We start from the raw sequence: 15,345 nt of genomic DNA on the forward strand, positions 1-15,345 counted from the left end.
TACTTATTTGAACAGCTGTCAACATTACTTTCCAAAACTTTGGTCTTAACAAAACCAAAACCCTATAAATTCTATACCCATAAAGAATAATTCCTTATTCTCCCTTGAGTCCTTGGCAATTGTATAACATGTTTTAGAATTCTTTTCTTTTTCAGTTCTCAATAATAATCTATTACATGTATGTGTCACATTTTGCTCATTTATCCATTGATGGATACTTGGACAATTCTGACTTAGGCTCAGTTTGATTTTTGAAAAACAGGTATAATTTAAATGGCAAAGCATATTGCTCTTGCTCATGTTTAGACAGTTAAGAATTTATTAGAGTTCTTTAGGAGTTCCTCTGTAATATGTATGTGCAGAAGTTTAGCCTCTGCTGTTTATTTTTCTAGTGAACTTGATAATGTGAAAGTTCTGAGAATTCTTGGCAGAATTTGACAATGAAATTATTTTGACCTGTGTTTATTGCTTTTTATTAGGATACTGTCAATCACTTGCTTATCATCTTCATAGATGACAGTCCTGTGAGTATTGAACATATTGCAACACTTGTAACTGCATTCAGTTTTGACTGTGTATGCCAACTCCAGTGTGGATTTTACTGAGCTGATAATTCTGTTTCTTCAAAGCCTGAAAAAGCGACTGAACCAGCTTCTCCTTTGGTTCCATTCTTGCAGAAATTTGCAGAACCTAGAAATAAAAAACCATCTGTGAGTATTTTCAGCACTAACGTTTTTGAGATAAAAGTTTTAAAATACATTTATGTATCTTTAACTTACTCTTCCTCTCATATTGTGACAAGGTGCTGAAGTTAGAGTTGAAGCAAATCAGAGAACAACAAGATCTTTTATTTCGGTTTATGAACTTTCTGAAACAAGAAGGAGCCGTGCACGTGCTTCAGTTTTGTCTGACTGTTGGTGAGGCTTCATTTGCACTTTACTAGTGTCGTTTTCATGCTTGTTAATGCTTTGTTATTTAGGGCAGATCTGATGTGCCCAGCCTAAATTTCACCTGCTAGATATTCTAAGAGTGACTGAATTTCTCTCAGTTGTCTATTCCTTCCCAGGTGGGGCATGATCTTATCTTTCGCTGTGGTCAAATCCTATAGCAGAAAAGAATTACTAAAAAATCGAACATAGTGATATGTGTGAGAGGTCACACTAACAGTACCAATCAGTACCACCTTGTCTTCATTTTGTTCAGAATATCAAACTGTAATGTCACGGGTCATTGGATTTATGAGAAACTTTTTTTTTTTTTTCTGCTTATAAGAGTTTATTAGAGATAAAGGGATAGAGTGCGCAGGCCTGTGGGAGAGACACGGAGAAACTTTATGAGCTCTTGTAGATGAATTTTTCTTTGGGCTTACAAAAAAATGGCACAGAGACTTAGGAATTATGAAAGCTTGGCCTTTAGTTTAGGCTTGTCCCCCTAGCTCATAACTTAAATTAACCCATTTATATTAATCTGTGTTTTGCCTTGTGGCTTCTTACCTCTCTTCCATCTTGCACCTCCTGTTTCCTTTTTGTGTCCCCTGGCATCTCTCCCGTACTTTGATTTATCTCCTCTCCTTTTCCCTCTGCCTGGAAGTCCCACCTAACCTCCTTGTCTAGCTATTGGCCATTCAGCTCTTTATTAAGCTGATCAGAAGGTGCCTTGGCAAAGACACATGTTCACAGAGTACGAAAAGATTATTCCACAACAAGCTGTATTTTTATTATTTAGTGAGTCATCAGATTTTAAAACATTGAAAGACCTTTAGTATAAGAAACTAATCCAATATGTTTTTTTAGAGAAAATCTTACAAATATACTTACTATTCTGTTGTTGCAAATTTGTATTGCTATTTATACATTGACATATTTTATATTGACATAAAAATCTTGACTTTGTCTTTCATCTGAGTATTCTCTCAAGTGTTTTTTAAAAGCTTAAATTAATTAATTTGATTGTATTTGCTGTTTTTAGTTAGAATAAGAATATGAAGTTTTCATGAAAGCATTTATAATAAACTAACTTTTTTCTTAATTTTTCTTTGATTTGTTAGAGGAATTTAATGATAGAATTTTGCGACCAGAGTTATCAAATGATGAAATGCTATCTCTACATGAGGAATTGCAGAAGATTTATAAAACATATTGCTTGGATGAAAGTATTGACAAAATTAGATTTGATCCCTTCATTGTAGAAGAGATTCAAAGAAGTAAGTCAAGAATGACAGAGTGGATATTCTAGATCTTTCCAGTTTGCTAAGTTTTCTTCATGTATTTTTTTCTATTTTTGTTTGTTTGGTTTCTTTGAGACAGGGTTTCTCCATGTAGTTTTGGTGCCTGTCCTGGTTAACTCTGTAGACCCGGCTGGCCTCGAACTCAAAGAGATCTGCCTGCCTCTGCCTCCCGAGTGCTAAGATTAAAGACATGCGTCACCACCGCCCAGCATTTTTTTATATTCTTAAAAAGATGTATTTATACATTTACTTATTTGAGTGAAGGTTCTCTCACTATGTATATCCCTGGCTAGCATGGAATTTGCTTTACAGACCAAGTTGGCCTCTATTTCGCTGGGGCTGGGATTAAAAGCCTAGGTCCACACCTGGTCCTTTTTATTATTTGTGTGTGTGTGTGTGTGTGTGTGTGTGTGTGTGTGTGTGTGTGTGCGCGCGCGCGCGCATGTGTATGCACGAGCACAAGTGCCCTTGGAGGGCAGAGGCTTCAGTTCCCTCTGGCACTTGAGTCACAGGTTGTTGTGAGCTACCCAACAAGAGTTCTGGGAACTGAACTCCAGTCCTGTGCAAGAGCAGTATGTACTCTTGACCGCTTCGTGTATTCTTTAGTCAACAGCTGTGGAAGCTATATGGGCAGCTTAAGTTGCTATTTTTTTTTTTTCTTAAATACTAGAGATCTTTGATTAACTTTCTTAGTTTAAAGAATTCGAGCCGGGCGGTGGTGGCGCATGCCTTTAATCCCAGCACTCGGGAGGCAGGGGCAGGTGGATCTCTGTTAGTTCGAGGCCAGCCTGGTCTCCAAAGCGAGTTCCAGGAAAGGTGCAAAGCTACACAGAGAAACCCTGTCTCGAAAAACAAACAACAAAAAAAAAAAAAAACAAAAAAAAACAAAAAAAAAGAGTTCTGTTTTTCCATACTTATTTCACTGACAAGATGAAAGCTTTGAGAAGAGGAGTGTTGGCTATTTGCATAACTGAGGCAAGCCTGGAGGTACAGGTCTGTAATGCTAGCACTTGGAGCTGGAGGCAGGAAGAACAGTTTCTGGGATAGCCTGTACTACAAGTTCCGGTATAGTCTGGCTGCCTAGTAAGATCCTGTCATTTAAAAAACTCATAAAACAAAACAACTCATGTAACTAATGTTTGTCAGCACTGGAGGTAGGTTATTCTCATCTCTCATTCTAGGAAGATTTCTTCTGGTGGTGTTAATATAAAACATAATTTATACATTTGTTTCACTAATGGATTTTAAATGAATATATTACATTTCTGTTTTTCAGAAATAATTTGTGCAATTAATTTTTTTTGAATAGTTGCTGAAGGCCCATACATAGATGTTGTGAAACTGCAAACCATGAGATGTCTTTTTGAAGCATATGAACATGTTCTTTCCCTCTTGGAGAATGTGTTTACCCCTATGTTCTGCCACAGTGATGAGGTAAGTCAGGCTTTCAATAGAGGACTTTATATACTTCATAGTGGCTCTGATAGCATTAGGTAAGCAGTCATTAAGTAGCAAAATTAAAACAAAATGAAGTAAGGTAAACAGGTATATTTCAGTGTCAAATACTGGTTTAGTTAATCCTAATTTGTATTTATTGTTTTGAAGTATTTCAGGCAACTTTTAAGAGGTGCAGAATCACCAACACGCAATTCCAAGTTCAACAGGTAGGCATACTTAACTCTGGGTGTCTACTGATTTTGACTTGCTGTTGCTGATCATTCTGTGATAGCATTATAGTCTTGATCAACTGTTTTTCTGAATGAAATCCACCTGCTAGAGAAATGTAAATCAAAGGCTTCAGCTTCAGCAGGGAAGCTTTCTTTGCCTTTTTAAGAGCATCCAATATCTTTAGCACACCCTTTTCTAGTTTTAAAATATAAAAATGGCAGGATGAAAATACAGCTACTAATAGAGCCACTTAAAGTATGTTTTTTTTTTATATTCACCTGACTTTAATGTTAACTATCACACTTAAGAGGACTCCTTTTCTGATACTTAGGGGTTCATTTACCTAAATAGAATCAGTAGAAGAGTTTGCTAACATTCTTAATTTGAAAATTTAGAGTGGCCTGGATAAGTTCCTGTTAAAATGACTTACAGTATATAAAGTAGTCTTTAATTTTGTGGTTTGTTTACTTGTATTTTAAAAGCAAAACTGTAGTGCACATAGCTAATTCTGACCTACTTCATTATGTATTCAAAGCATAACTCTAGGAATATTTTGTTTACATTTTAGCTTCAAGTATTCTTTAAAAAGTTGTGGTTTTTTTTGTTTCTTTGTTTGGGATTGAATCCAGGGCATCATGAATATTAGGCAACAATATTACCACTGACATCCTTAGGCCCCAGACATTTTGTTGTTTATATGAGATAGGAGCTCACTGCGTAGTCTAGGCTAGCCTCAAACTTGTGACAGTGCTAGGATTATAGGTGTAGGTATAAGACAGCATGCTTGGAAGAGCACTCTTTTTCACTTCCACCTAAATAAAGGTATGTTAAGAAGCATGTATGAGTACATCTAACATAGACACCATTCTGCATTAAAGAATCTGAGCTGCCGTTTGCTAGCTTAGTCTTTACATATTTTCTGCTGTGTCAAATGGGATGCCTAAGGAGAAGAAAATGATGAGTTATTTCCTGACATAGTGTTTTCAAGATCACTAATAATCTAGATCACATACACCCAAACAGCCATGCACTGTTCTTTCTCCCCTACACTGTGTTATTCATAGGATTTCCTCCTTTTGCAAGGGTGGATGCTATCCACTTGTATAACTTTTAAGCTTTTTAAATTTGATTTTATATTCTAAAGTGAAACCTATTTAATATCTGGGCTTTCTCTCTCTCCTCCTCATATAATCTTACATATCTGATATTGCAGAGGTAGCCTAAGTTTGGATGATTTCCGGTAAGTCTTGAGCATGTGATTTTTTTTCCAGTGTAAATTATCTGTTTTAATCTAAAAAGTTCACCCCAAGCAACCTAGGTGCATCTAGAAAGGAAAAATATGAATCACTGTGTTGTCCATGCCTTTATATAAATTATTTAGGATAAGTTTTTAAAGTGGATCTCTATTTTGGCTCTAGAAATATTTTTGAAATAATATAATTGTAAAGTAAAATGCCCTAATATTATTAAGATATGTATTATTTATTTACCAGTATCTTACTTTTCAAAGTTGTTGACTCCCTTTGGGGGTAAGGAGGGTTGCTGATTTTGCTGAACAATTTTTATAATTATTTGGGTTTAAAGACTTGTATGTTTTATTTTTTCTCTTCCTGCCCCAAATAAATATAATGATGTTTCTGTGGATCTAGTCATAATCACAAATTAGACCTTTAAAAATATGTCACAGTTCAAAACCTGTATTGTTTTATAATCTCTAAAGCCTGGAACAGCCTGCCCAGGGTCTAGAAATTTTAATATTTTTGTTGCCATTTACATTTTCATATGGTAATAGTCCTGTCATCAGAGCTTACAATGTCGAAAAATGTTATTTTTTAAAACACTTAACTGCACGCTTGTTTAGAGAAAAGTAGTCTAGTTTGCTTCTAGTACTGTTCACTACTAACTAATAGTTTTCTAGCTTTAAGATAAGTTTGGTTTGTTCCAAAGACAATGCATGAAATAATCTTGTCACAGTAAACATGGTACGTTTGAAAGTTGATCAGTGTTCTTTTATATCTCTAATTGTGGAATTATTTTAGTGGATACATTGTGTTTATAGGAATAATAGCTTCCATTGAGTTGAGTATTCTAAACAAATGATCAGATTTAACAGCAGTCTCTGTAGTTGGGTCTCTGGTGGTACTATGCATGTTTTAAATTAGCTACAATTTATGGTTTGCTTTCCTGAAATGTGGAACATTTGGCTCTAATGGATCTTTTTTTAAATTTTTATTTATTTATTTATTTATTTATTTATTTATTTATTTATTTATTTATTTATTTATTTACTGCTTGTAGGTCCCCCCCCTCTTTTTTCTTTCTAGCTACTTCTGTTTTTGGAAATTCACTTTTGGAAATATTGTAGAGCTAGTTGCTTCCTTGGAGCTATGCCTGCTTTTCTTTCCATCATTGCTAGCCTTTCCCTCTTTTTTTTTTTTTTTTTTTTTGGTATGAGTGCTCTATCTACATATATGACTGCACGCCAGAAGAGGGCATCAGATCCCATTACAGATGGCTGTGAGCCACCATGTGGTTGCTGGGAATTGAACTCAGGACCTCTGGAAAAGCAGCCTGTGCACTGAGGCATCTCTTCAGCCCTCGTCTTTTTTTTTTTTTTCTTTAATTTGTGTTACTTTGAAGTACATTTGTTTTATACCTAATTCCTTCTGGAATCCGAGATTATAAAATTGAACTTAGTTGAGCATTTGCCGTAGAGGTAAATTGTTTTTCATTAAGTTTCATCTAAAAAATGTAATGAGAAGATCATAGTTTTATATTTTTATGTTGCATTCTTATTTTAGTGATTCAGTTCTTCTAAATCAGTGGTTCTCAACCTGCCTAATGCTGTGACCCTTTAATACACTTCTCATGTTGTAGTGACCCCCAACCATAAAATGTTTTCATTGCTGTTTCATAAGTGTAATTTTGCTACTGTTATGAATCATAATGTAAACATCTGATAGGCTACTCCAAAAGGGTCACGACCCACAGGCTGAGAATCATTATTCTAAATGGACATACAGTTTTTAAAAAATTGTTTGGCAGGTTCATACATGTGTATGTTTTGACAAAATTCTTGTGGCAATGAGAACTATATACCACTAGGGGGCTATCATTCTTTCAAAACTTTTAGTTCAGTTAATGTTTTGAAGTCAGCATTAGCTACATTTCAAATGTTAGTTAGTAAATTTTATCTCATTCAAACAAAGAATTTAAATGTTCTGACAATTTTGGCTTCTGGATGTTGAGACTTAATCAATGACTGAAAACTCCAAACACTTAATCTTCCTCTAATTTACCATTTCAAAGCTAATTTGCTTTTTCTTTGCTGTTGTGTATAGTATAGTAGATGCCAATAATTTACTATGTACCTGATGTATTTTTGTTTAATATTTAGAAGCACACAAAAAAGAGGAGAATCATTTGGAATCAGCAGAATAGGTAGCAAAATTAAAGGAGTATTCAAGAGTACTACAATGGAGGGAGCTATGTTACCCAATTATGGTTTGGCTGAAGGTGAAGATGACTTTGTAAGTGAAAATTCTTTAATTAAAAAAAATTCAACTTGCTATATCTACAGTTTTGTGCTTAATGTAGCATTAAGTGTGGGGTGACTTATTTTCCCTTTCTTTCAGACTTCTTTTATATACAAATATTAATTTTTTAAATTAGTTTTGTAGTTTCATTGTACTTATCCCATTACAATTTTTTTCTTAGACCCGAGTTATCATTAAGGAAAATAAGCCTAGGCATTTCTGATAGTCAAACAGTTTACTACTTTTTGTGTGTGCTTGTGTATGTATGTTTGTATGTGTGCAGGTGTGTGTGTGTGTGCACATGTATGTGGAGGCCAGAGGACTAAGTAAGGTGCCATTCATCTGGCATGATGTGCCTCTTTTTTTTTTTTTTTTTTTCTTTTCAGAGAGAGAATGTGTGTACATGTGAAATTCAGGGGACAACTTGGAAGGAGTCAGTTCTTTCCTTCTACAGTGTAGGCCCTGGGGATTGAACTAGGTCACTAGGCTTAGCAGCAAGCACCTTTACTTAACTAAGGCATCTTGCTGGCCTTATTTTTTTATGTATGTATGTATGTATGTATGTATGTATGTATGTATGTATGTATGTATTGAGACAGCGTCTCTCACTGGCCTGGAGCTCAAGTACGTTAGGCTAGCATGCCATTGAGAGCCAAGGACCTGCCAATGTCTACCTCCCTGGGGTGGGAACTACTATGGGGAGTAACTGCACTACTGTGCACAGCTTTCTTCTTTCTTTTTTTCTTTTTTTTTTTTTTCAGCAGGATCTATTAGCTGGGAATAGTGGTACATACCTTTAATCCAAGTACTTGCAAGGCAGAGGCTGGCAGATCTCTGAGTCTGAGGCTCGCCTCAGTCTACACAGTGAGTTCCAGGACAGACAGAGATACATAGTGAGACCCTGCTTCAAAACAAAACCAAAACCAAACAAGTAGATAAATAAATCAGGTTCTGCCTCACTATGTAGCCCTGGCTTGCCTGGGGCTCACTATGTAAAGCCAGGCTGGTATTGCCTCAGTCTCCTGAATGCTGGGGTTAAAAGCATATGCCACCACATCTAGCTCATAGCTTTTCCATGTCTGTTCTGAAGATTTAACTTGATCCTTTTTGTTGGCAAGGCAAGCACTTTATGGAATGAGTCATCTTCCTAGCCCTATATCATCTTTTCATTGGGCTTTTGTTTCAATCCTGATGTTATCTCTTTCCAACCATGTGCTTCAGGAGTGTTTGTGTTATTTAGAAGCCTCAATTCCCATTGCTTAGACTGTGGAACTTATCCATGCAGGCTCTCAGGCCTCATGCTAGACCTGTTTGGTAAGATTCCTTATTTGTGTGTATGTGTATTTTGCTCACCATGCTATTGTGCCTTTCTGTACCTTTGCACATGCAGTCCTACTTGATGGTCCTTTCCTTCTGTTCTGTACACAGAAAACTTCACGTTTATCTATTTATTTATTATTTAAAATTTGCTTCATGTCCATTAACCTTTACATGAGCTACCAATAGACCTGAGTCTTTTCTCACCATTTATTTATTTATTTTTAAATTTTCTCACTTTTGTGACCTTGCTACTGTTACTATTATTATTGTTTTGAATTTTGATATTATTATTTTGAATACTACATGGTAATTTTACATATGGTGTGTATTATAATATGGTATAGAGTATAGTAAATAAATATGTATATATGATCCATATATGCAGTGAACAACGATCAGGTCAGGGTAGTTGGTAGATCTAACTCCTACTTAACGTTTTTACTTTTGGAAACATTGACAGTGTTCTCTCCTAGTTATTTTGACGTAGTTGTTAGTGAGCATAGTCATCTTGTTTCTAAAGGAAGCACAAGTGCTAAGGACGATGCTACTAGAGTTCAGAAGACACTGAGCAGGTTGTACTGCTGATCTTATCACACCCCATATACAATGCTGTACTAGTTCGGAGCTGCGGGACCTTGAGAACTGTTTTTCTAGGAATTGCCAATCTCCCTGGTGTGTGATTTGAAAAGTTGAAATGGTATTTGGCAGTGGTTCCTGCTTGCTATGTAAGTTTAGGCAACTTGCCCGATTGTATTGTGATTTCCTTCCCTTACAAAGTGAAATCAGGACCATGCTATCTGTTGTGCATGGGGTATAATTAGGAGAGTTAAAGAAGCAGTCTGCCCGGAGCACTAAGAATGGTGCCTGGTGTATAGTAAGCCCTTCGCACACTGTATAGCACAGTACCATCAGGGCTCATAGCTCTGTGGATACAAGAGATAGGGTCACATCACTGTGGTAACTGGCTCGGGAATGAAAACCTGGTGTATAAGATTACGACTGTCTGAGGCAGGAGAATCACGTGTTCAAGGCCAGCCAGAGCTGAAGTGAGACCTTGTCTCAAAAAGCATCTGAAAATATGCTTCTGTTCAAGTTCAGAGCTAATTTACAAATAAATTTCTGGAACCTAATATGCCCATTAATAAGTTGACAGTTAATTACATATAGGAAAGGTAAACATAGGAAACATTATTATTTCTTAAGTAGAGAACCTCAGCTAGCCTTTTCTCTCTGTCTTCCTTATTCCCCAAACCCTTCTTTTTTTTTTTTTTTTGGTTTTTCGAGACAGGGTTTCTCTGTGTAGCTTTGCGCCTTTCCTGGAGCTCACTTGGTAGCCCAGGCTGGCCTCGAACTCACAGCGATCCGCCTGGCTCTGCCTCCCGAGTGCTGGGATTAAAGGCGTGCGCCACCACCGCCCGGCTCCCAAACCCTTCTTAGAGGGAATCTTTTTAAAAATAAAACAAAAATTACTTAGTTTATTTTATTAACATTTGCTTGAGTATGGTGGTACCCACCTGAAATCTCGGTGTCTACAAAGCTGAAGCAGGAGGATGCTCAGTTCAAAGCCAGTGTGGGCTGTATAACAAGAGACTCTGTCTCAAAAAAACAAACACATAAATAAGATGAATATGTTATTTATAGTAATTGTCTCCTTTAACATGACTAAGAGATGTCTTGGTGCCCAGAGACTCAGAAGGATTTAAAAGAACTATGCTTATAGACGATCATTTTTTAAAAAGAATTATTTTGTTTTTAGACATTAAATGACATTATAGATGTTTATGATTTTAGAAGCAAAGAGGTAAGAAATCTAAATTTACCAGGTATGGTGGCACATACCTTTAATCCCAGCAAATAGGAGGCAGAGTCAGGTGTATCTGTGTGAGTTCAAGGTCATCCTGGTCTACAGGCCAGTTGCAGGACAGCCAGGGTCTCTCTGCACAGAAAAACCCAATCTCAAAACAAACAAAAGTCTGATTCTATAGAAGTAGATCCTTTTTATATCTTCTTTTGATTGTACATTCTTTATGCTACCATGAATATATTTAGACTACCTTTTCAGTTTAAAAAATTAGTTGAAGTAAGAATGTTTTCAGTCTTATTCAAGACTGTTAATGACTTATTGTAGAAATATATTGCCAAGTTCAGAAAGACTATGTTGACATGCATCAGGCATGTGCCACAGATCCAGCTTATTTGTGTCAACTACATCAATGGTGGTGATGCCATTTATGAAATTTTATACTATGAAAATGAACCTATGAGCATAATAATTTTTATTAACCAAGGTTGAACTTTTAAAAAAATTTTTTTCTTTTAATGTGCATTGGTGTTTTGCTATGGGTGTCAGGTCTCCTGGAACTGGAATTACAGACAGTTGTGAGCTGCCATATGGGTGCTGGGATCCTCTGGAAGAGCAGGCAGTGCTCTTAACCACTGAGCCATCTCTCCAGCCCCTGGAACTTTTTACATTTTCATCATTTATTTATTTCCCATAATCTAAAATGTTTATTCTCTATTTTCTTTTATACTTTGACCTGTAGATGATATCATGAAGCATGGAGTTGATGCTAGTAACTTAAGTTTAACTTTTTGCTGGGAAGTGGTGCACACTTTTAATCCGAGCACTCGGGAGGCAGAGGCAGGTGGATCTGTGAGTTTGAGGCCAGCCTGGTCTACAGAGTGAGTTCCAGGACAGCCAGGGCCACACAGAAACCCTGTCTGGAAAAACAAAACAAAACAAAAAGTTTAACTGTTTACTTTCTTAGAAAATTCTATATCACCTAGTTTCTTAAGTTAAAAAAATAAAATTAGGCTGGGCAGTGGCGGCACATGCTTTAAATCCCAGCACTGGAGAGGCAGGCGGATCTCTTGAGTTCGAGGCCAGCCTGGGCTAGAGTGAGTTCCAGGAAAGGCTCCAAAGCTACACAGAGAAACCCTGTCTCTAAATAAATAAACAAACAAACTTAGTATATTACTTGACAGTTCTATCTCATGTACTCTAGTTTGGAATGTGTTAGAAACATGAAGTTCACCTGCTAACTTTCTGCAGATTGAGGAAGGTATTGTGGTACTGGAAGATGATTCTCCAGTGGAAGCTGTGAGCACACCTCACACTCCCCGAAACCTTGCTGCCTGGAAGATCAGCATTCCGTATGTTGATTTCTTTGAAGATCCCTCCTCCGAAAGGAAGGAAAAGAAGGAGAGAATTCCTGTGTTTTGTATTGATGTTGAAAGAAACGATAGACGAGCGGGTAAGATTTCTGAGCCTTCCTAAGATGCCCACGAGTCTGTCTTTACTGAGTGTATACTTGTCACCGTTTGTAACTATTGAATGTGATTATAAGTGGCCAGAACAAAAACTGAACTAAAGCTTAGTGTTCCCTAGGTTACTTGTTACCAATTAACTAATTTATTCAGCCAACACTGAGTTACACCTCAGAGCCCAAGGAATCTTATGCAATGTTCTTCTACTGTTTTGTTTGTTTTTAAAGATTATTTATTTTTACCATATGTGTGTGAGAGTTTTGGCTGTATGTTTATATATATGTGCCTGGTATCTGGAGTTCTGGAACTGGAGTTACAGGTGGTTGTGAACCACCCGGTGAGTGCTGGGAACCAACCTGGTCCTCCGGAAGAGCAGCCAGTGCTTCTCCGGCCCTCTTTTGACTGGTTTTGTTGCTGCATTCATTAGCATTGTACTTAGTTCACTATCATGAATGCATTTGCCACTCTATCAAGTGTTACACCAACTTACTACATTAATTTATATGCAGTGAGGCTCTAGGGTACACAATATATCACCACAGAGGCCGCTTGTGCACAGTGCTTTTCTTTCTACCATGTGGATCCCAGCTGTCAAGCTCGGCTGTGCCGAGCTCTCTCTCCAGCCCTTGTGTTATACAGTTCAAACAACATTCCCTTTTCCCATTTCCTTTTCATTTTAACCATTTTTTAATTACATTTTTTCATACAATGTATTTTGATCATGTTTTTCCCTTGCCCACTCCCCCCCCCCCCCTTTTTTTTGTTAAAGGCGAAGTAGATTTGGATGAACTATGATCAAACACAGCTTGACCGACCGTCTTCTTGTTTTGCTGTCTCTCTCCTTTGGCTGTCTCAGGTGTGGATTGTAGTTGAGAACTGAGCAGCACTGACAGCAGAGTAATTGCCCGCCCCTCAGCTTTGTTGAGCAGGTGGGGCATTCAGTCTACAGGAAACACAAAGTCCTGCACATTTGGGGACTGACAATAGAAACTTAAAGTAAAGCTTAGGAAGGGAGGAGCATCTGTGAGTTGAGGGAGTGACAGACTAGTTAAGGGGTTTTCAGACTAGTTAACTGAGTAGCAATGAAGGCCAGTGCTTATCATTTCCCTTACTGAATTTCCGAAAAATATTTTCAGAAACTAATCTAACTTTAGGCACACAGAGCATAAAATGAGGAGCAGATTGTTCTGAGTAGCTGGCTGTGATGTTTCCTGTGATGACTATGTAGCAGGCAGGACTTACTCCATCCGGGTCAGAGGCTATGCTGATTCCACAGTAGTTGCTGTTGGTCCTGCTGAGGAAGTTCATCGTGAAATCATTACCCTTCCTGGAGTCTGATCTCTCCTTCAGGCTTCATATTGGTCAAATGTTTTTGTTACTGATTTTTTGAACAAACATTTAAATTTTTTGTGCTCTATTTTTAAAAGTTTGGCTTAATAATTAAAATGTAAAATATAATCTAAAAATAACTATAGTCATCAACATCACAGAGCCTTGCTGTCCATATGTGCCTTTAGGAAGCATGACCTCCGAAGGAGAAAAATGTATATCGTTTTCATCATTTGCTACACTGATTTCTTTTGGGGGGCAGGAAAATACAATTCTTAGATTTTATGGGCTAGTGAAATGACTGAATAAAAGAAGGCACTTGCCAGGCAACCTGATTTACGGCTCTGGGACTCACATGGTGGAAGAAGAGAACCGACTCCCCCAAGTTGTCCTCTGACTTGTACATGTGTGCTATGGCGTGGCATACATGTGTATACAGACAAACATACAACAATAAATAATTTTGTAAATTTTAAAAATAGTAATTGCATACTTTTGAAACTTCCTACCCACTTTGTGATTCTATTACTGAAAACCATCTGTTTGCTTGTCATATCATAAAAAATGAAATTTATCAATTTCTTCTAGATAATTTAGAATTAAAGTATGGGATAAAATATGATAATGTGATAACTAAAATAAAGACTGTAATGTAATGCCCCCCATTTTAGTTTTATTAATGTTTCACTTTTTGTAGTAGGTTGTAAAATTGCTTATTTTTAACTTATAGTTGGACATGAGCCCGAACATTGGTCTGTCTATAGAAGATACCTTGAATTCTATGTACTTGAATCAAAACTAACAGAATTTCATGGTATGTTGCTTTCTTATATAAAACATTATAATTCTGTGATTGGCCTTCTTGAAAGGTCTTGTACCAGATTTTTTTTTTACTTTAAGTAAATGTACCAGTTGATATTGACAGTTGTATGTAGTTCTGTTGAAAATAAGAATGTTGGTTTTCTGCTTTTTTTCCTTACCTATATTTTAAGTTTTTACAGTGCACATTAACTTTTTTTAGTGATAAAAGTTTAAAAGTAGCTGTTTGTGATTGGAAAAAATGCTGTCTAACTCTGATTGTGTGAAATTTATTCAAACATAATGTTGTATCTCTACAAGGCAGTATTGTGAATCTGAATTTTCATAGTAGTTTCAAATAGCTAAAATAGTAAGAACTTTATACACCAATTTCAGGCACATTTCCTGATGCTCAGCTTCCATCCAAAAGGATCATTGGTCCCAAAAACTATGAGTTCTTAAAGTCGAAGAGAGAGGAGTTTCAGGAATACCTGCAGGTAAGCACCAGCGCCCATGCTCCGTTTGTTCCTACGGCACCACCTCACGTGCTGGATTCGAGACATCAATGACTCCATTGTGTTTCTCTTCTCTTATGTGCATGTGCTTTTTCCTGTTTTCCTCATTTATTTCTTCATGTTTTTATTAGCATATATTCATTGTACAAAATCATGTTTTTACTATGCCATCTCCATATGTGTGGATGATGTATTTTGATCATATTCACTTCCCTCCTAACCCTTTGTTCTCATTTCCTCCTTCCCCACCTCCAGCTGGTTGCCTTCCTCTTCCTAAATAGCCCTCTTCCACTTTTATGTCTTTTTAAAAAAAAAATCTAGAATCTTATGGGAGAAAATAGATAATGTTTCTTTCTGAGACTTGCTTATTTGCTTGACATGATGATTCCAGTTCCGTTCATTTTTCTGGTAAATTACATCACTTTGTTCTTTGTGACTGAATGAAACAGCAGTGTGCATACACAATACACTTGCTTATCCATTACCTGTTGTTGATGCATAAGCATCTTGGTCTGATTCTGAAACTTGGCTATTGTGAGTAATATCACAGTAAACATGGATATGCAGATATCTCTTGTTCACCATGCATCTTTGCTCTGTAATACCATTCCATAGAATTAAAACATTCCTTCCTTCCTTCCTTCCTTCCTTCCTTCCTTCCTTCCTCCCTCCCTCCCTCCCTCCC

The 15,345-nt window shown here is 36.8% G+C and overlaps 1 protein-coding gene across 8 annotated transcripts in view; it reads left to right on the top strand.

The window, feature by feature from the left end:
- Snx14 (sorting nexin 14) overlaps nucleotides 1-15,345 on the top strand; it is an 81,084-nt gene that overhangs the window by 51,491 nt on the left and 14,248 nt on the right. For 4 of the 8 annotated variants that reach the window (XM_076575420.1, XM_006983705.4, XM_076575421.1 and 1 more), the window contains 11 exons: nucleotides 480-524; nucleotides 630-710; nucleotides 803-917; nucleotides 2,048-2,203; nucleotides 3,537-3,661; nucleotides 3,833-3,891; nucleotides 5,109-5,135; nucleotides 7,293-7,425; nucleotides 11,804-12,005; nucleotides 14,078-14,161; nucleotides 14,542-14,642. In XM_076575420.1, coding sequence (XP_076431535.1) covers nucleotides 480-524; nucleotides 630-710; nucleotides 803-917; nucleotides 2,048-2,203; nucleotides 3,537-3,661; nucleotides 3,833-3,891; nucleotides 5,109-5,135; nucleotides 7,293-7,425; nucleotides 11,804-12,005; nucleotides 14,078-14,161; nucleotides 14,542-14,642 — 1,128 coding nt within the window. The remainder of the gene's footprint in view (nucleotides 1-479; nucleotides 525-629; nucleotides 711-802; nucleotides 918-2,047; nucleotides 2,204-3,536; nucleotides 3,662-3,832; nucleotides 3,892-5,108; nucleotides 5,136-7,292; nucleotides 7,426-11,803; nucleotides 12,006-14,077; nucleotides 14,162-14,541; nucleotides 14,643-15,345) is intronic. The other 4 variants (XM_006983706.4, XM_042281320.2, XM_076575424.1 and 1 more) reach the window with 1 other exon arrangement.

The sequence above is a fragment of the Peromyscus maniculatus genome, chromosome 7, assembly GCF_049852395.1.
Source record: "Peromyscus maniculatus bairdii isolate BWxNUB_F1_BW_parent chromosome 7, HU_Pman_BW_mat_3.1, whole genome shotgun sequence".
NCBI classification, from domain to species: domain Eukaryota; kingdom Metazoa; phylum Chordata; class Mammalia; order Rodentia; family Cricetidae; genus Peromyscus; species Peromyscus maniculatus.